The 21,682-nt window shown below is 34.1% G+C and overlaps 1 protein-coding gene across 3 annotated transcripts in view; it reads left to right on the forward strand.

Annotated features, from left to right (window-relative positions):
- Positions 1-5,438: 5,438 nt before the first annotated feature.
- Positions 5,439-21,682, forward strand: part of LOC114028315 (lipase member I-like) — a 64,547-nt gene continuing 48,303 nt past the window's right edge. For 2 of the 3 annotated variants that reach the window (XM_027842561.1, XM_027842563.1), the window contains exon 1: positions 5,439-5,575. In XM_027842561.1, the coding sequence (XP_027698362.1) occupies positions 5,467-5,575 (109 nt within the window). In that variant the 5' untranslated portion in view covers positions 5,439-5,466. Of the gene's footprint in view, positions 5,576-7,316; positions 7,446-21,682 lie in introns of all 3 variants that reach the window. The other variant, XM_027842564.1, reaches the window with a different exon arrangement.

Below are 21,682 nucleotides of genomic sequence, written 5' to 3' on the forward strand. Positions count from 1 at the left end.
TCAGTCTCTCTCCTCTCCCCCTTTTTCAACCTCTTCCCCTCTCACGTCCCTATAGGCTAAGATAGACTTCTATACCCAACTGATTGTGTATGTCATTCCTTCTTTGAGCCAATTCCAGTGAGAGTAGGGTTCAAGTGATGCCCACCACCCTCCCTCCCATCTTCATCTCTGCTGTAATATGTCTTTTGTGCTTCTTCATGTGAGATAATTTACTCCATTCTACCTCTTCCTTCCTTGTGTACCCAGTGTACTCCTCTTTCTCATTCTTCAATTATTTTTATATCATTTCCTCAAATTCACCTTATACCCATACCCATGTATGCTCCTTCTAGCTGTACTATTAGTGATATAATTTTTAAGAATTCCAAGTGTCATCTTCCCATGTAGGGATGTAAACAGTTTAGCTCTATTGAATCCCTTATGTTTTCTTGTCCCTGTTTTTTTTTTTTTTCCTGTTTATGCTTCTCCTGGGTCTTGATATTGGAGATCAGGTTTTTGGTTTAATTCTGGCCTTCTCCTTATCAAAGCTTGAAACTCATTGCTCCCATTATAATCCTCTTTCTCACCCCTTAATGCTTTGGGGGAAGGATATCATTCCATCAAAGTTATTTTATAACCTCATCCTTTGTCTATATATACTCCTTTTAACTACACTAACAGTGATACAGTTCTTATGAGTTACAAGTGTCATCTTTCTGTGTAGGCATGCAGTTTAGTGTTATTGAATCCCTTATGTTTTCATGTTCCTTTTTACCTTTTTATGCTTCTCTTGAATCTAGTATTTGAAAATCAAATTTTTTGTTCAGCTCTTGTCTTTTCATCAGAAAAGCTTGGAAGTCCTCTATTTCATTGAATAACCATTTTTCCCCCTGAAGGATTATGCTCAGTTTTTCTGGGTAGGTGATTCTTGGTTGTAATCCTAGCTCCTTTGCTTTCCAGACTATCATACTCCATGCCCCCAGATCCTTTAATGTAGAATCTACTAAAATCTGTGTAATCCTGACTGTGGTTCCATGATACATGAATTGTTGCTTTCTAGCTGCTTACAATATTCCCTCCTTGATGTGGGAATTCTGGAATTTGGCTATATTTAGGAGTTTTCATTTTAGGTCAGTAGGTGACCAGTAGATTCTTTCAATGTCTATTTTGCCCTCTGCTTCTAGGGTATCAAGGCAGTTTTCTTTGATAATTTCTTGAAATATGATGTCCAGGTCCTTTTTTTGATCATGGCTTTCAGGTAGTACAATAATACTTAAATTATCTCTCCTCGATCTATTTTCCGGGTCAGTTGTTTTTTCAATGAGATATTTCACATTTTCTTCTATTTTTTTAAATTTTTTAAAATTTTGTTTGATTGATTCTTGATGTCTCCTGGAATCATTAGCTCCCATTTGTCCAATTATAATTCTTGAGGAGTTATTTTCTTCAGTTAGATTTTTTTTAACCTCCTTTTCCATTCGGCCAATTTTACTTTTTAAGGAGTTGTTTTCTTTAGTAAATTTTGGTGCATCTTTTTCCAAATTTTTTTTGGTGCTTCTTTTATCAAGCTGCTGATTCTTTTTTTCATGGTTTCCTAGTATCACTCTCATTTCTTTTCCCAATTTTTCTTCTACCCCTCTCATTTGATTTTTAAAATCCTTTTTGGGCTTTCCCAGGTGATCTTTATTGGTCCTGAGACCAATTCGCATTTGTCTTTGAGTCTTTGCAGTTTGCATTTTGATTTTCCTTGTCACCATAATAACTTTATGTGAATCTGTTGGGGTTTTTTTGCTCATTTTTCCAGCCTATTTCATTACTTTTAAAGTTGAACTCTGCTCCTGAGGTGGAGGGGGCACTGTCCCAAACTTCTTGTGCTGGGGACTGCAGGCCCTGGCTGTTTACTTGATGTTGTGCAGGTGCCATAGGGAGCCTGGCCACTTACCTGTTGTTGTGTTGGGGCCACAGATATGGGGGGACAGGCTGATCACTGGCTAGTCCTGTGCTGAGGCTTCAGATGATTTAGCTTCTCACCTGCTGCTGTGCCAGGGCCCATAAGGGCCCTCATTACTTGCCTGGCACTGTACTAGGGCCACAGTAAGGCCAGTTATTTTCTTGTTACTGTGCAGGGGTCCGGACTCTCCCCTGATACTGCAGCAGGGCCACAGGGGTAGGGGTGTGTCTTATAATGGTTTTGATATTAGCAAGCTGTATTCTGAAGCCCACCTATAGTGGCCAGATGTACCTCCCCTTCCTTTATCCAATCTATAGAGCAGACAAAGAGGGAAGATTTAGGAGTTATCACATACTTATTTATATATACTTTAGAATATATACATGTGGTGAATTTTGCCTCCAACAACTATATTGAATATATGAAAACTTTATCTGTTAATGAATACTGTATGAATTCACCTGAACACAATAATTATATCTTGCCCTAACATATGATATTTTTTTTGCTTTTTTTGGTGAGGCAATCAGGGTTAAGTGACTTGCCCAGGGTCACACAGCTAGTAAGTGTTAAGTGTCAGAGGCCAGATTTGAACCCAGGTCCTCTTGACTCCAAGGCCGGAGCTCTATCCACTGTGCCACCTAGCTGCCCCTGCCTTAACATATGATTAATGAAGTTTTGCTATTTGAAGCAGAATCTTGTGGGACTTTAATTTGATATACTTCTAAATTTCGATTTTAGGTACGTGTCTGACCTCTCACCAGGCTGCTAGTGCATAATTTAAGAAAAATGTCAGCAGCTGAATGGGAGATATCCCACCAGTGGATATCTGTCCCTGAGGAATAATCGAGGGGGGGAGGTAAGGGAGAGGCAACCTTAGGAAGACTAAGGTAAAGACCCTCTTGACTCAATTTCCCATGTAAGACATTTCTCCCTTGGTTAATTCTGAGCCTGGCCATGACATCTTGTCATGCAATTGGCTGCTTATGACTCATACTGAAAATCAAGCAGAACTAATGCTGCTTTGTGTCTTTCTCCTCACATAAATAAACTCTATTGATAAGGGCAGGTGTAAAGTCATTTTTTTCCCTAATTTTTGCCTCATTTTTTCATTGTAATATATATTAGAGATAAACCCTGTTAATGACTTTTGACTAAGTAATATAAACTAGTATAGTGCTACTCTAGTGAGGGATTATTTTGAATTGTTATTTGAATCACAAAAAATAGAGACCATGAGACCTTATAATTTATAGGGTATGTAGTTTATAGGAGATCATACTACCACATCCTCTCATTATGTTAATATGATAATAATATCCTTATAAAGAGGGAATTAGTGTGAGATATGAATTAGTGGGAGATGTGACTTAATAAGAGATGTGACACAATTTTCAAAAGGGAGGTTAAGAATTTTGCATGTAAAAACAGCATTGATAATTGTGAAGAAGGTAAAATTATTCTCCTATTTGAAGCATCTATTTGATAATTTTAAGAAAGACAAAGACTCATTTTCCAATTCAGGCCCTCATGATGTAACAATTGAAATTCTCTGAAGTTTTAGGTGAATTATGTGATGATTTTTCTTTTTTACTATTTGATTTATTTTTAGTTTGATTATAGTATTAAGCTCCCCTTTTTTATGAGAGCTAGCCCTAAATGAAGCCTAAATGAAACCCTAATGAACATAAATAGTCTCTTAAATCTAGGTTACCTACAGATTTGGTGAATAGAGAGATTGAGAAGACTTTATCATTTAGTAGCATATAATTTAAAAGAATAAAATAATCATGTTTATAAGGTTTTTCAAAAGGCTAAATTTCCCTTTCTAGCACAAAGGGGGATTGACTAGAGTTCAAGTTCCCCTTTCTGGTAGCTGGAGAAAAGTTAACCTGAGGTTAAATTCCTCTTTCCAGTCTGAGTGGGTAAACTCCTTTTTTTCTTAAACAAGAATCTAACTTCAGTAATGGAATATTCTAAGGATGATGGGTTGTGACTACTAACCATAACCACAAGTTGTTCTTTCCCAGTATACTTCTGGTTATAAAAGGCACCACCCGCAGGAAGACTTCTGGCATGAGATTAAGAAAGTCTGGGAGAAGCTAACTAGTCAGGTCACATGCCTTGTCCAACTGAATTATGTTTGAAACACATTTTGTCACTTGTTTTATTCCTCTTTTTGTTATAAAAATCAACTCTGTAAATCACTCTTTGTCTTTGACCTCTGAGAAGTTGGGTGACCTGATTCAGTATGAGAATGCTAGCTCTACAGATTAAATCATAGATGGCTCAGTAACTTTGGCCTCAGTTTCTTTTTTTATTTCAGACAATCAATTTTAACACCACCCAGAACAGTCCAGGCTTAACTACTTCCTAGTAACTATACATCCAATCTCCCTTTGTCATACTACATTCATCTTCACAGACAGGCTGTAAAACAGAATCCACATTAAAGTCTTCTTAAAATACCTTTGGGTACCACCCAGAGCTCCTAGTGTTCTACAAACATAGAGTTTTATGTACATATAAACATATTTTATGCCAGAATCTAGAAGATTTTTATATTGTTATTGGTAGTGCATTTCTGATAGATAAATACAGGTAAATAAATACAGACAAAAACATGGGGAAATTATATAGTATAAGTATACTGGATTTGGAATCAGACTTACCATGTTCACATTCCTGATCTGCCACTTACTACTTGTGTGATTTTGTGTAAATTACTTAACCTAGATCAGTCTATTTTTTTTTTTAATCTATAACATAGAATTGGACTAGATAACCTGTAAAGTCTCTCCCAGAACTAAACTTACTGCCCTAGATGGGAGCCAGATTTGAAAAACTGGTTAAGAAGTTAAGATACTTGATAATAAATACTGAGTCTAGAATGAAGCAGCAAGATGAGGCAGTGGATAGAGTGCTGGAACAGGATTCAACAAAACCCGAGTTCAAGTCTTTGCAATCCTTAGAGCCATATAAATGCTAGTTATTGTTTCTTTATCTCTGATGTTAACAAAAGTAAGAAAGTGTCTAGTAGTTTGGTTTTTAAGATAATTCCAGGGTTTAAGATTAGTGATAAGCAGAAGAAATATCCTACAGGGACAAAATGGAGGAGGTGAATTTTGCATCAGAGGAGGCCAATTTTACAATCAGAATAAGCACACAGCATGAGTTCTTCTGAATTCTGTGCTTTTTCACTGTGCTGAATACCAGATGTGCCATAAGCTTCCAACATACTCAATCCTTGACTATTTTTGACATTCCATTGACTGAGGGTACAAGGAATGATGCAATTAGTTTCTATTTTTCTAAATCCTACATATCTGGCAAAGAATATGGCTTTACAAAATGTTCATAGACCACAAATTAAACTAAGGGAACAGAAAGTACCTCAACTTCTTAAGCAAAGAGGGAGGAGACTAGAGGGCAAAAAGTCAAAAAACATTTCAGGGTTTTTTTTTTCTTACACGACAACCACTCACTTTGCCTTTTTGAGACAAATGTGACTCTCAGGCCAGGAGGAAGGTCCATCCATGAAGGAACATTTTTTCTTTATGAAACTGGATGCTTATTTTACTTTTCACCAATTCCAAATGTTGAAGTTATACATCTTGCTCAGTCTGATGTTCTGGACAAGTTCTGGTAAGATATCTATTGGCAATTTATTTATACTTACACACATACTCAATATTTATATAAAAAAATCAGTTATCTATAATGTATAGATAAAAGTAGTGAAAATGGTGGAAAATCTTCATATTTATCACCATTAAGTTGCTGAATATAAATTTCATTGATATAAGAATCCATTTTACCATGAATTTAGACTTCTTTGTTATATTTCTTTTCCAGCATGAATCTTTAATGGAATGTATGTTTTTGTTAGACACCACAAAATAACGACCTTATGGTAAAGAAAAGTTTCAAATTTAAGAGTTCTGACCATGAATAATTTTCATGTGAGTGATTGTGGTAGTTGAACACTTAGATGTATGATAAAATGTATTTATTTTTTTCACAAAGATATAATCAACTATCTTAAAATATGATCTACTTTTTTTTTTATTCTTGTGTTTAAAATTTTAGGTATCTCTCACTCCCAACAAATGTTTGAATTTTATGGTTTTTTTAAAATTTTTTCACAATTATAAACTAAATGTTCTCTTTAACCACTGGCTTTTTTTTCGTATTTTGTTCTTGGTTATTGTTCTTTGACCATTGCACATGTCTGACATCTCAAAGTGAAAAAATTTAACTTTCTCTTATATGAAATTTCAATATGTATGTTAAAATGTCAGCTATGGTAATCAGGACTTCCTAATGTAACACCAGCTAAATACTAGTACAGAGTTTCTAATGCAACTGGTGGCAGTTGAAACAGTTTCATTCTAGCAAAATGGGAAATGAAACATAGTAACAGATGTTTTAAATATTAACAATAACAATTAGCAACCAGTGGTGAATGACATTTAATCACTACTCAGAGGATTAGCATTGTAAACAGCAAAAGATCCTCGGATTACTGTTCTAAAAAACAGAAGATAATTCAACAGCTAATAATTCAAGGGAAAAAAGTTAACAAGCCATTCCACCTCCCCTCCTTCCCTCATCTTCTCTCTCTTTTATATTCAATATAATAATTATAGGTAATATTTAAATAGTCCTTTACCAAAGTCCTCTCCCACGTAATACTTACAATCACCCTGTGAAGGAAGTGGTATTAGGAGGAGGAATTGAGGCTAACAGAGGTTAAATGACTTGCCCAGAGTCAGACAGCAAGTGCCTGAAGTAGGATTTTGTGTATTTACTTAAATCCTCTAGGAAATAATCGCAGTTCTACACTTTACATTACCTTTAGAGAGGAACTCAATATTAACAATATTATAAACACAATCACTTATCAATTTAAACAAACATTTACTAAATGTCCATTATGTGCAAGGCACTGTGCTATGTATGGACCACATTCCTTGCAAAATAACAGAAAACAAACAAAGAATGTGCATTCTACTGGGAAGGTATGACATGTACAAAGTTCAGTGAATAGAAGATATTTTGAGAAGAAAGACAGAATGGATAGCTAAAGGTATGAGGCAAGGCTTCACTGAGGATGTGACAACAGAAATGAAGTAAATAATTCTCAGAGGTAGAGAGGTGGGTTAGTGTTATATAGGAAGGGTGAGGCAGTTTGCAAATTTGAGGAGGTGAGCTATGGTATGCCAGTGGGAAAATAGTAGGACATTTTAGCTGAAATGAAACACAAAAAAGGGAGTTAGTATGAGTAAAGGTAGATTTGAACTAGATGGTGGAGAACCTTAAATGCTTAGTTTAGGAGTTTTTATTTTATTCTAAAGACAATAGGGGACCTTTTATGGCTTTTCAGGGCATGAAGTAGGAGGAATATATGGTTAGATTTGCATATTAGGAAGACTGGAAGCAAAGGAGATTAATTAGGAAACTACTGAAGCATTTCAACATAGATATGTTGAAGACTTGAGAGAAATGTGAACTGGTAAGTTAAAAAATTAATGATTAAAAGTCTTGTGTATTTTTCTGTGATGATGATTAAGTTTAAAGTTGTTTACTCTGCTTTTGAAATGCCTTAAAATGAGACAATTAGACACTGTCCTACTTATCCTTATTAATTATTGCTATGGGCATTGCAAAGTCAGAACAAGAAGTCTAAATTCCCATCTGTTCTGTGCCTACCTTGTTTTGTCTATTTTAAACACATATTTTATACTTGTGTTACAGTTTTAGGGATAGAGTATTTTAAATATTTATTTCCTCATTCTACTACCTGCATGCATGGTACAGAAGCACTGTTTTAGTGGGCAGATATGATTTGCGTAACTATTCTAAAGTTTGAGTAAGAAATGTTGTCATAGATATAATGGCACCATTTCAGTTCCCACTGAGGAAACACTCAAGAGATCTCAGAAATAAACATAGACATCTATGACAAGAATGGCTTAGATTCTGTAGGATGGGAGCCTGACTGAGGAGGACTTCTCCTCCATACATACACACACATGTGTGTAATATATACATGTATGTATGTATATGTATTATGAATAGGGGGTGGGGGCATGTGTAGGTATGTGAGTATATTCCTTAGCAACAAAAAATAAAAAAGAAAGAGAAAATGTTCAGCAAAAGTACATATACTTTTTTTATACATTCTGGGAAGATGGTGGAGTAGGTCAGAAATTTCCAGGCTCTCCAGATTTTTTCCACAAATGGACAGAACATCACCACAAAATGAATGTAGAACAGAAAAAAATAAAGGGGTAAAGCAATTGTCCTCTTAAGACGTCTTAAGAAGACCTCAGAAAAGACTCCAGGGCTGAAGTTTGATCTGAGTGAAGTGTTAGCATTTGTAGGCCAACTCCATTGAATCAACGAGCAGTGGACCCTGTGAGAAGCAGGCTAGGCCTCAAAAAATTTCACCTCAACTTTCACATGATTCACTGCCTCTAGAAATTTCACCTCAGGAACTTTCACCTCATGAATTTTACCTTACAAACTTTCATCTAAAGAACAGTAGAGGAGCCGCTAGGTGGTGCAGTGGATAGAGCACTGGCCCTAGAGTCAGGAGGACCTGAGTTCAAATCCGACCTCAGACACATAATACTCACGAGCTGAGTGACTCTGGGCAAGTCACTTAACCCCAATTGCCTCACCAAAAAAAAAAAAAAAAAAAAAAGAATGGTAGAGGTTGAGTGAGGGAAGATTGAGGGACCCCCCGCTGTTTCCAGAAGTCAGGCCTAGTGGTGCTGACCAGACATGATCCCAGACTCTGGCTATGGGTAACAAGAAGCAAACACAAGCCTAGTGAGTGTGGTACCACAGGGAGCAAGAACATTTTTGGAACAGCATGACTGGGGCTTAGGGGAGGAAGAAAAGAGTCCCTGAGGTTAAGCCCCTGCACAGAATTCAGAAAACAACAATATGAAGGACCTGAGGCCTAGGGCAACTTTACCCACAACTTGGAATTAAAACTTTATAATAATAATATTAAGCTGCTAAAAAAAAATAAGACAAATTAAAAATAGAAATGAATGAGCAAAGGAAAAAGAACCCGACCATTGATAGCTATTTTGGTTTAAAAGAAGATCTGGGTTCACATTCAGAGGCAGAAAGTGATGTTAAAAAAAAAAAAAGCCATTCCTACCCTAGAGAGTAATGTCAAATGGTCACAAGCCCAAAAAGAAATCTTGGAAGAACTTAAAAAGGAATTCAAATATCCAATGAGAGAAAATGAGGAAAAACTAGAAAAAAGTAAAAGCAACCCAAGAAAATTATGAAAAGAAAGTTAACCAATTTAATAAAAAGATACAAACTCTTAAGGAAGAAAATAACTCCTTGAAAATTAGAATTGGGCAAGTGGAATCAAATGATGCAATAAGACACTAAAATATAATAAAACTGGAGAAAATAGAAGAGAATCTGAAACATCTCACTAGAAAAACAACTGATCTACAGAACAGATCAAGGAGAAATAATATAAGAATTGTCAGACTACCTGAAAATTATGATAAAAAAAAGAATATTACAAGAAATTATTAAGGAAAATTGTCCTGAAGTTCTAGAACAAGAAAGTAAGGTAGAAATAGAAAAAAAAAAATCCACTGATAACAACCTGAAAGAGATTCTAGGAAGAAAACTTGCAGGAATGTCATATCCAAGTTAAAAAAATTCCCAGGGTAAAGAGAAACCGTTGCAAGCAACAAGGGGGGAAAAAAAACTATTTAAAACTGTTGGAAAAAAAATCAGGATTTCACAAGACATAGCAGCTTCTACACTAAAAGACCGTAGGTTTTGAAACATTATATTTTGAAGAGCAAAGGAGCTGAGGCTGCATTCAAGAATAACTTATCCAACAAAGTTAAGCATAATCCCGAAAGAAAAAAAAAATGGATATTTGATGAACTAAAAGACCTTCTGGTACTTGTAACAAAAAGACTAGAACTCAATGGAAAATTTGATATAAAAAAATTCAGAAAAAAATAAGGAAATCATTAAAGGCTAATTATAAGGCACTGATTAAGGTCAAACTATTTATTTATGATATATGAAAATGCTATTAATATTAGTAATTAATAGTATTCTTAAAACTGTTATTACCAAAGAGAGTTTGAAAGAAAGATTGAAGTTAGGGGCAGCTAGGTGGCGCAGTGGATAGAGCACCAACCTTGGATTCAGGAGGACCTGAGTTCAAATCTGCTCTCAGACACATAAGACTTACTAGCTGTGTGACCCTGGACAAGTCATTTAACCCCACTGCCAAGCCAAAAAAAAAGAGAAAGAAAGATTGAGGCTGAGTTGTATATGATGAGGTGATACTAAAAAACAAAATTGGGTAGGAAAAGGTTAAAAGGAGAAAGTATCTCATAAAAACAGGATGTAAAAGGAAGAACTAATAGAGAAGAAGCAGGTGGGGGAGGGCTGGTAATATTGGAACCTTACTCTTATCTGGGTTGAAGAGGAAACAAAATATACATCTGAAGATTTTTAGATCTCTAGATTGTATATAGTAATAGCAAGATTTTTAGATCTTTAGATAAGAGAGTAACGGGAGAAGATAAGGTAACAAGGATAGGGTGAAAAGAGAAGCTGAGAAGGAAAATAGTGAATAAATACAAGATGAAAAGAAATTCACAAATAATAATTATAACTTTGAATGTTAATGAGATGAACTCATCCATAAAACAGAAATGGTTAACAGAATGGATTAAAAATCAGAATCCAATAATATGTTATTTATAAGAAATATATTTAAAAATAAGAGATACACACAGAGTTAAAGTGGAGGGTTAGAATAAAATTTATTATGATTCAGCTGGTGCAAAAAAGGCAGGGGTAGCAATTATGATCTCAGACAAAGTTATGACTAAAATAGATCTAATTAAAAGATATAAACAAGGTAACTACATTTTGGTTAAAAGTACCATAGACAATAAAGCAATATCAATACTGAACTTATATACACCAAATACCATAACATCTAAATTTTTAAAAGAAAAATTAAATGAATTATAGGTGGAGATAGATAATAGTACTATAACAGTAGGAGACTGTAATATTCCCCTTGCAGAACTAGATAAATTTGGGGGGAAAAAAGAAGAAAGAAGTTAAGGAAATTAATATAATTTTAGATAAACTAGATATGATAGATATTTGGGAAAATATGAATGGAAATAGAAAGGAATACACATTTTTCTCAGTGGCTCATGGTGCCTTTACAAGGATTAACCATATATTAGTAGATAATAATTTTATAGTTAAAAGCAGAAATATTAAAAGTATTCTTTTCAGATCATAATACAATAAAAATTATATTTAATAAGGGACCAAGGAAACATACATTAAAAGCTAATTGCATATTAAGCAACCTAATCTTAAAGAGTGAGTAAGTTAAAGTGCAAATCATGGAAAAAAATAATAATTTCATTAAAGAGAAAGACAATATTGAGACAACATATCATAACCTCAGGGATACAGCAATAGCAGTGATTAGAGGAAAATTTATATATCCAAATCCTAACATCAATAAAATAGAGAAAGAACAGACTAATGAATTGGGAATGCAATTTTAAAAACTAGAAAAATAACACATTAAAAATCTCCAATTTAACACTAAATTATGAAGCCTACAAATTAAAAGTGAGATTAATAAAAATGAAAGTAAAAAAATGAATTAATAAATAAAACTAGGAGTTGGTTTTATGAAAAAACAAAATAGATGAACAATTGGTTAATTTGATTTTAAAAAAGAGAGAAGAAAACCAAATCACTAATATTAAAAAATGAAAAGGGTGAATATATCACCAATGAAGATGAAATAAAGCAATTATAAGGAGTTATTTTGCCAATAATATTGGCAAATTATATGCCAATAAATTTAACAATTTAAGTGAAATGAAAGAATATTTGCAAAAATGTAAATTGCCTAAGTTAGCAGAAGAGGAAATAGAATATCTAAATCAACCTATTTTAGAAAAAGAAATTGAACAGGGCATAAATGAGTTTCCTAAGAGAAATGCACCAGGACCAGATGTATTTACAAGTGAATGCTATCAACTATTTAATAATCAACTAATTCCAATATTAAATAAATTATTTGCAATAATAGGTAAAGAAGGGATTCTATCAAACTCTTTTTATGAAACAACTATGATGCTGATACCTAAATCAGGAGGAGTAAAAACAGAAAAAGAAAATTATAGACCAATTTCATTAATGAATATGGATGAAAAAATCCTAAATAAAATACTGGCTAAAAGATCACAACAATTTTATTACAAAATTTATACATTATGATTTAGTGGTATTTATACCAGGATTGCAGGGATGTTTTGACATAAGGAAAACCACTAACATAATTGATTACATCAATAATAAAAGTTTTTAAAAATCATATGATTATATCAATAGATGCATAAAAAGCTTTTGGTAAAGTTCAGCACTCATTTCTATTAAAAAGAACTCTTGAAAGTATTGGTACAAATGTATTTTTCCTTAAATTGATGAAAATCATTTATCTAAAACCATTAATGACAAATGTTGGAGAGGATGTTGACAAATTGGGACACCAATTCATTGTTGGTGGAATTGTAAAATGATCCATCCATTTTGGAGAACAATCTGGAATTATGCCCAAAGAGTTATTAAACAATCTGTACTCTTTGATCCAGCAATACCCCTATTTGGTCTATTTTCAAAGATGATTAGGGAAAAAGGAAAAGAACTCATATGCTCTAAAATGTTTATAGCGGCTCCCTTTATGGTGGCAAGGAACTGGAAATTTCAGGGATGCCCATCAATTGGGGAATAGTTGAACAAGTTGTGGTATATGATTGTGATGGAATACCAATGTGCTATAAGAAATTATGAGCTCAATGATTTTAGAAAAACATGGAAAGATTTGCATGAAATAATCAAGAGTGGAATGAGTAGAACCAAAAGATTGTTGTATATAGTAATAGCAATATTGTCTTAAGAATGACTTTGAGCAAATAAGTTCTTTTGTCTGTTATAAATGCCCAAATTTACTATAAAAGACATATGAAGAAAGATGCTATTTGCATCTGGAGAAAAAACTGATAAATAGAAGTATGTATAGAATAATTTTACACATGCACACACACACACACACACACACACACCTATTTGTGTCTTATGGTAGCCATCTCTGGACAGGGGGAAAGGAAGAAAAAATTTACATGATAATTTTGTAGTATATTTGCAAAAAATAGCAAGTTGTGTATAGCAGATTTGCAGTTTCATGTACAATCGTCTTTTTATTGTACTATGTTATGAGATGCTTGTTTTATTTCATAAATTAAAACATATTTTAAAGTACATATACATTCATACACACACGCGCACGTGCACGCACACACACACACACACACGTGGACATGTACCTTTGTCAAAATTCTTCTCTTTCTTTTTTCTTCATTGCTGGGGAGGGGAAAATGAAGATGATATTAAAAAAAAAGACATTAATAAAAGTTTTAAAACCATTTGCATAATTACTCAACTGTCCCTGAGAACTCTGTCCTAGCCCCTCATCCCCTCCCTCATACATACATGTAGATATATACATATGTGTTCAATCATCATTTCTTTTTCAGATGACTCCCAAATCTACAAATCTTAACTTAATATCTCTCCTTATCTCCAGGCCCACATCAACCATTTACCATGGGATATCTCCATCTCAATGTCCTAAAGACATCCAAAAATCAGAACCTAGGAGTGTGCTGGAGCCAGCTCAAATCAGCTCTCCGTTTGTTTGTTAATTTTTGATTGTTCAATTTTCAACATGTATATTTATACCTGGGAAATCAATGAATATTACAAATTAAGGCTTGATTTTTTTTTTGCTGATTTACTTGGCCTGATAAGGTGATGGAAAAATATTTAAAATGAAGATTAAAGTTAAAAGTATATGTACATATGTATGTATGTATATATATATAGTGGAATAGTATATGGATATATGGATATATACATATTTAAATATTTAAAATGAAGATTATATGTAGAAAAAATTTAAAATGCAGATTAAACTTAAAAGTGTGTCAGGGCATGCATGTGCATGAGTGTGCATTTGTATGTATATGTGTGTGTGTGTGTGTGTGTGTGTGTGTGTGTGTATTCAGGAAGTCAGTTGTTAAACATTTTCCAGCATACATTTGAACATACCCCAGACAGAACATATCTTTTCCCCCAAACCATCCTTTTTCCTGACTACCTTATTTTTATAGAGGTCACCCTTCTCCTTGCCTCTTCACTTGAAGTTACCATCCTATACTAGCTCCTCGTCATCTGTTGCCTATACTACTGAATTTACCTCCTACATAGCTTCACTTCCTCCAATTTCTCCCTTCTTCAAACCACCATTCACACAACTATGAAGCTGATACTCCTACAGCACAGATTTGAACATGCTACTTCCCATTCAGAAGCCTAGGTAGCTCCTTATTGCCTCTAGAGTAAAACAAAGTATCAAACATGAGTCCATCCTATCTTTCCAGACTGATTTCACATTTTCCCCCCTTATACACTCTATGTTAATGCAAAGCTGGCCTACTTGCTGTTCCTTATACACATTTGGGCTAGCTAGATGGCTTAGTGGATAGAGTGTTGGGCTTGGAGCCATACTACTAGGTGTTGGGATTGTTCTTTTGTTAAGTGCAGCTTGATACAGCAACACAGATACCTTGGTATTTCCTAGACATGAGATAGAATTTGTGTCGTAAACAAAGATTTGCTAGAAAATCCACACTGTCTTTCTTTCTGAAGCCCTAAAATCTTATCAACCCCAGAGTTTTGAAACACTAGCCTAACAAGGTTATAAATTTCCACATAATCCTGATAACCTAAGTCACCTTTGACCAACTTATGACAGCTTTCATCTTAGTTCTAATCTTCATTGATCCTAATAACCTGTGACAATTTATATTTGAGGTATATGCCTTTTGCTGGGCAATAGTGTTTATCTACTTTTAGAGCCAGGGGCCTCTTATGACTCTGTATACCATTCGAAGGCAGTTTTGATCCCTTCAGACTTTCCCTGGTAGTTGTCTACTGCTAGCATAGATGTGTGGGGAAGGAACTGTAAAGGTAAAAATTGGAATACAACTAAAATACTTAGAAAACCAGTAAACTAAAAATTTCTACTTAATATCAAAATAGAAATACTAAAAATCAAAGTAAAGATGAATAAATTAGTAGCCTACTAAGACATATACAAAAACTATATGAACATAATTACAAAATACTTTTTTACGTAGATTTAAATAATTGGAAAAATATTAATTGCTCATGGGTAGGCTGAGCCAATATAATAAAAATTAAATACTATCTAAATTAATTTACTTATTCAGTGCCACATCAAGAAATTACTGAAAGATTACTTTATAGAAGTAAAAAAAAATAAAATTCATCTGGAAGAACAGAAGGTAAAGAATGCCAAAGGAAGCAATGAAAAAAATGGGAAAGAAGGAAACCTATTAATACCTGATCTCAAACTATACTAAAAAGCTATAATCATCTAACCAATTTGGTTCTTGGTAAGAAATAAAGTGGCTGACTAGTGGAACATATTTGGTATACCATAAAGAAAACCAAATGAACACATTAATAATAATAAACTCAAAGATGCCAGCTATTGGTTTAAGAATTTACTATTCAATAAAACTGTTGGGAAAACTTAAGTGTAGTCCAGCAGAAACTGGATATAGACCAACATCTCACACTATATACCACAATAATCTTAAAATAGGTATGTGATTTAGTAACAAAGGTTGACATCATTAACAAATAAGTGGGGCATGGAAAAAATTATCTATCAAATTTATGAATAAGGAAGAGTTCATGACCAAGATACCTCACAAGAGCTAAAATGAATAATTTGATTATGTGAAATTTTAAAAGTTTTTACACAAACAAAACAAATATAGCTAAAATTAGAAGAAAAACAGGAAATGAGAATTTTTTATATGTTTCTATGAAAAACATCTCATTTCTAATACATATATATACATATATATGGAATGGAGTAAAATTTACAAGAAAAAGAGCCATTCCCTAATTAACAAATCATCAAATATGAATAGGCAGTTTTCCAGAGAAGAAATCCAAGTTATAAATAGCTACATAAAAATGCTCTAAATCACTAACAACCAGGGAAATGTAAATTAAAACAACTCTGAGGTATGACTTCATAACCATCAAATTGGTTAAGATGGCAAGGAAGGAAAATGGCAAATGCTGAAGGGGATATAGGAAATCCAGTATGTTAATGTACTATTGTAGGAGCTATGGAGTCCAAGCATTCTGGAAAGGAACTTGAAACTATGCTGAAAAATCTGTTAAATTGTATGTTCCCTTTTATCCAGTGATATCACTGATCTCTAAGAAATCAAAGAAAACAAAAAGGATCCAAATATACAAAAATGTTTAAAGACACTCTTTTTGTGCTGAAAATTAAGGGAATGACCATCATTTGGGTAATGGCTGAACAAGTTTTGATATTTGAATATGATAGAATACTGTTGTGTTGTTATTCAGTCATTTCTAGTCATGACTGATTCTTCAGGAGCTCATTTGGAGTTTTCTTGGCAAAGATACTGGAATGGTTTGCCATTTCTATCTCCAGCTCATTTTACAGATGAGAAAACTAAGGCAAAAAGGGTCAAGTGACTTTAACTCGGGCCTTCCTGACTCCAGTGCTAATGCTCTATCTACTGTGCCACCTAGCTGCCCTACATGGGCAATATAGTAACAGTATCTATCATGGCATAAGAAATGATGAAAGGATGATTTCACAAAAACCTGGGAAGATTTGTATGAACTGCTACAGAGTAAACTGAGTAGAACCAGGAGAATAATTTTTACCTTAGATCAACGAAATAATCAACCGCTATTCCAAGAACTCATGATGAAATATGCTGTCCACTTCCATATAGAAAGCTGATGGACTCCCCAATTGATAAATGGTCAAAAGATTTTTAATATATTTTTAATATATTTTTCTTCTCTTTCCTTCTCTGTTTTGAACATGGGCTACTTGAAAATTTGTTGTCTGTGACTATACGTATTTGCAACACTTTTTTATGACTTCTTGGTGGTTAAGGAAAGGGGAGTAAGGAGGGAGAGAATTTGGAACTGAAAATGAAATTGACTTTGAAAAAAATAATTATAGCATAGAAGTTACTTGCTCCTTCCATGTTTGATAAAATTCACTTTCAAATCCATACGAATGAGAAAATTTTGTTTCCTTTGAGAGTTTTTTTCATGTTCTGATTTCATAGATTCTCTATTTCCAATTATTGTTAATCTGGATATTTTATATATTTCATTACTATTCATTTATTACAATTATATTCTCAGTTTTGTTGTGATGTAATTATCTATAGTAAAGTCTTATAATTAAATTTTTTTCTCTCCATTGATGGTTAATCCCTTTCTTCATTTCAGTGTTTAGTGGCCTAATTCCCCAACATCCCCTCTATTTTCCTTTTCTGCCCTATTATTCAATAGGAGAGGTGAGGGATGGTATCTCAGAATTGTTTTAATTTGCATTTCTCTAATCAATAGTGATGTAGAGCAATTTTATGTGACTATAGATAGCTGTGATTACTTTGTCTGAAAACTGCCTGTTCTTATCTTTTGACCATTTATCAATTGGGGAATGGCTCTTATTTTTTTTTTATAAATTTGACTCAGTCCTCTATATATTTGAGAAATATGGCCTTTATCAGAGATTTGCTGTAAATAAGATTACTAACTTTGTATTTCCCTCCATCCTATTTCCTTCTCTATCTATCCTACCCTCTCCTTTTACCTTGTCCATCCTCAGAAGTGTTTTGCTTCTGACAACTGCCTTCCCCAACCTGCCCTTTTTTCTATCAGTTCCCCCTTTCTCTTATCCTCATCACCTCCTACTTTCCTTATAGGGTAAGATAGATTTCAATACCCAACTGAGTGTGTATGTTATTCTCTCTTTGAGCCAATTCTGATGAAAGTAAGGTTCAAGGGCTCCTGCTCACCTCCCCCATTTTCACCTCCACTGTAAAAGTTCATTCATGCCTTTTGATAATTCTCCCATTCTTCCTCTCCATTCCCTTTCTCCAAGTACATCCATTGCCCTTTCATTTTTTAAATCATCCCATCAAATTCAACTCACACCTGTGCCTTCTGACTGTGTATATTTATTCCAACTGCCCTAATAATAATCGAGTACTTAAGAAGTTACAAGTATCATCTTCTCATGTAGGAATGTAAATAGTTTAACCTTATTGAATCCCTTATGACTTCTTTTTCCTGTTCACTTTTTTATGATTCTTTTGCATCTTATATTTGAAAATCAAATTTTCTGATCAGCTTTGGTCTTTTCATTATGAATGTTTGAAAGCCCTCTATTTCAACAAATATCCATTTTCTCACCCCCTGAAGGATTAAACTTAGTTTTTGCTCTCTAGGTGATTCAGGGTTGTAATCCTAACTCCTTTGCCTCCAGAATGTCATATTGCAAGCCCTCTGGTCTTTTTTAGTGTAGAAGCTGATAAATCCTGATTGTGTTCTGCAATGTTTAAATTGTTTCTTCCTGGCTGCTTGCAATATTTTCTTCTTGATTTGGGAGCTCTGGGATTTGGCTATTATATTCTTGGACTATTCTGTTTTTGAAGGTGCCATTTTCTTCTATATTTCTTTGTGCCTCCTTTACCAAGCTGCTGACTTTTTTTTTCATGATTTTCTTGCATCACTGTCATTTTTTTCCCCAATTTTTCCTCTACCTCTCTTATTTGATTTTTAAACTCCTTTTTGAGCTCTTCTAGGAATTCTTTTTGGGCCTGAGACTAATTCACATTTTTCTTTGAGGCTTTGAATATAACAGCTTTTAGTTTATTGTCTTCTGAGTTTGTGTTTTGATCTTCCCTGTCACTACAGTAACTTTCAATGGTCAGGATCTTTGTTGTTGTTGTTTGCTCATTTTTCCAGCCTATTTCTTGACTTTCAGCTTTATATGAAAGTTGGGCTCTGTTCCTGGATTGGAAGGGGCAATGTTCCAGGCTTCAAGTTTTGTGCAGCTATTTTCAAAATTAGTTTTGGAAGCTTTTTAAGCTTTCAGTTCTTCCAAGGTGATATGATCTAAGGAGAGGTATTTACTTCTCTCCTGTCCTGTGTTCTGGTCTGAGAGCAACCACAAGCACTCTTCTTTCCTCACTGGAACTGTGACCAGGGTCCCTGCTTCTCTGCAACTTCAAGCTCTGGTTTGCTAGTGCTCTTCCTCACCATAGGGCTGTGACCCAGGACTATGACATGGATACGAGCATAAGCAATATAACTGAGTGCTGCCCCCAGTGCCAGCAAATGGGCCCTTGTAATCTGTTTCTGACCATTTATCCAACCCCTTACCATCTGTAGGCTGAGAGCTCTGGAACTAGTGGCTGCCTCTTCTGATTCAGTTGCCCCTAAGGTCTGCTGCTGGTTTCCTATGGCACAGGCTGTACTGGTACAACCTGAGCTGGACTGTGCTCCACTCTCACCCTAGTCTGATAGACCTTTCCTACTGACCTTATTAGTTGCCTTGAGATAGAAAATTGTTTCACCCCATTGTTTGTAGACTTGGCCACCCCAGAATTCATTTTGAGGCATTATTTAAAGTTGTTTGGAGGAGAAATTGGGAGCACTTAGGTAGGTTCCTGACTTTTCTCTGCCATTGTGGCTCCACCCCTCCAAATTCAAATTTTTAAAAATCCCTTTCACAATGATAATTAATAATCCTGAGAATTCCCACCTGGAGTTTACTATGTTATCTATTTTTTCCTAGCAAGTTGCAATTTATTTTCTTTGACATAGTAGCTCTGAAGCTTGGAAACCTCATTTCTTGGTAAGTTAAACCTGAGATTCCTTTCTACTGGCATCTTGTGGATTCTGATAATTTCTACTTAGTCTTCTGGTTTAGCACTTCCAAACCTTTTCTTTTATGATTTCTTTAAACATGATATTCAAAATTTTGTTTCATCACGTTTTGTTTTGTTTTGTTTTGTTTTTTTCTGGAAACCCAATGACTTGTCAGTTATCTAAAATCTGTTAACTTCAGGTCAACTTTTTTTAAGTATAGATGTCACATACATTCTTCTAATTCGACTGTTGTTGGACTTTGCCCTAATTTTTCATGTCAGTTCATTCTTAATGTTGTATGTTCAATTTTTAATTTGTCCAATTTATTTTAGTTATTTAATTTGTATCTTATGTTCTAATATCAGTTCACCTTTTCAGTTTTTATTGAATTCTAATTTCACCTTGTAATTTCTTTTGCAATTTTATTAAAGTTTTAAACCATTCCTAGAGTTCTTCTGTACATTTCATTGTATTTTCTGCAATACCAATTTTAGTTCTTTTTTATTAATTTATTTTGATTTAATAATAATCACTACTATAAGCTTTTGAATTTTAAATTTTTCTCTCCCTTCCTCCATACGTCCCTCCCCAAGATGGCATGCAATATGATATAGACTATATATATACATTCCTATTAAACATATTTTCACATTAGTCACGTTGTAAGGAAGAATTAGAACCAATAGAAAGAATCACAAGAAAGAGGACACAAAACAAAACAGAAGAAAACAAAAAGGAAATAGTACGCTTCAATCTGCATTCAAATTCCATAATTCTTTCTTTGGGCGTGGATAGTATTTTCCATCTTGGGACTTTTGGAAACATCTTAGATCCTTGCATTGCTGAGAAGAGCCAAGTCTATCAAAGTCAGTCATCACACAATGTGGCTGTTACTATGTACAACATTCTCTTGGCTCTGCTCACTTTACTCACTATCAGTCCATACAAGTCTTTCCAGGTTTTTCTGAAGTCTACTTGCATATCATTTCTTATAGCACAAAAGTATTCCATTACATTGATATACCACAATTTGTTCAGCCATTCCCCAATTGATTGGCGTCCCTTCAATTTCCAGTTCTTTGCCACCACGAAAAGAGCTATTATAAATATTTTTGTACATGTGGGTCCTTTTCCCATTTGTATTATCTCTTTGGGATACAGCCCTAGAAGTGGTATTGCTGGGTTAAAGGGTATGCACATTTTTATAGCCCTTTGGGCATAGTTCCAAATTGCTCTCCAAAATGGTTGGATCATTTCACAACTCCACCAACAATGCATTAGTGTTCCAATTTACTCACATCTTCTCCAACACTCATCATTTTCCTGTTTTATCATGTTGTCCAATCTGATAGGTGTGATGTGATACCTCAGAGTTGTTTTGATTTGTATTTCTCTAATCAATAGTGATTTAGAGCATTTTTTCATATGACTATAGATGACTTTAATTTCTTCATCTGAAAACTGCCTCTTTATATCCTTTGACCATTTATCAGTTGAGGAACTAATTTTAGTTCTTGTGGAAATATCTTCTTCTTATAGAAATTTCTTCTGGCATACTTCCACCCCATAATACTTATTAATTATATTAGGAACCATTCTTTGTGTACTGATTTCTATAGCCTTTCCTGTGGAGATTTCCTTGAGGAGAACCTATGGATTTATTCTTTTCCCTTTATTTATTTGCTGTTTTTCTTTTACTTAATTTATTTACAGCTAGTCTCCTGGAATAATGGGCACTTCAGTGTGTAAAAATCCTTTGCTCAGATATCTTAAGTTCTTTACCTGAATATAGAGGTCTGAACTTCAGGATAGTGGCATAAGTCTAGA

This window comes from Vombatus ursinus, unplaced genomic scaffold (genome assembly GCF_900497805.2).
Source record: "Vombatus ursinus unplaced genomic scaffold, bare-nosed wombat genome assembly UNPS02014877.1, whole genome shotgun sequence".
Classification (NCBI taxonomy): Eukaryota; Metazoa; Chordata; class Mammalia; order Diprotodontia; family Vombatidae; genus Vombatus; species Vombatus ursinus.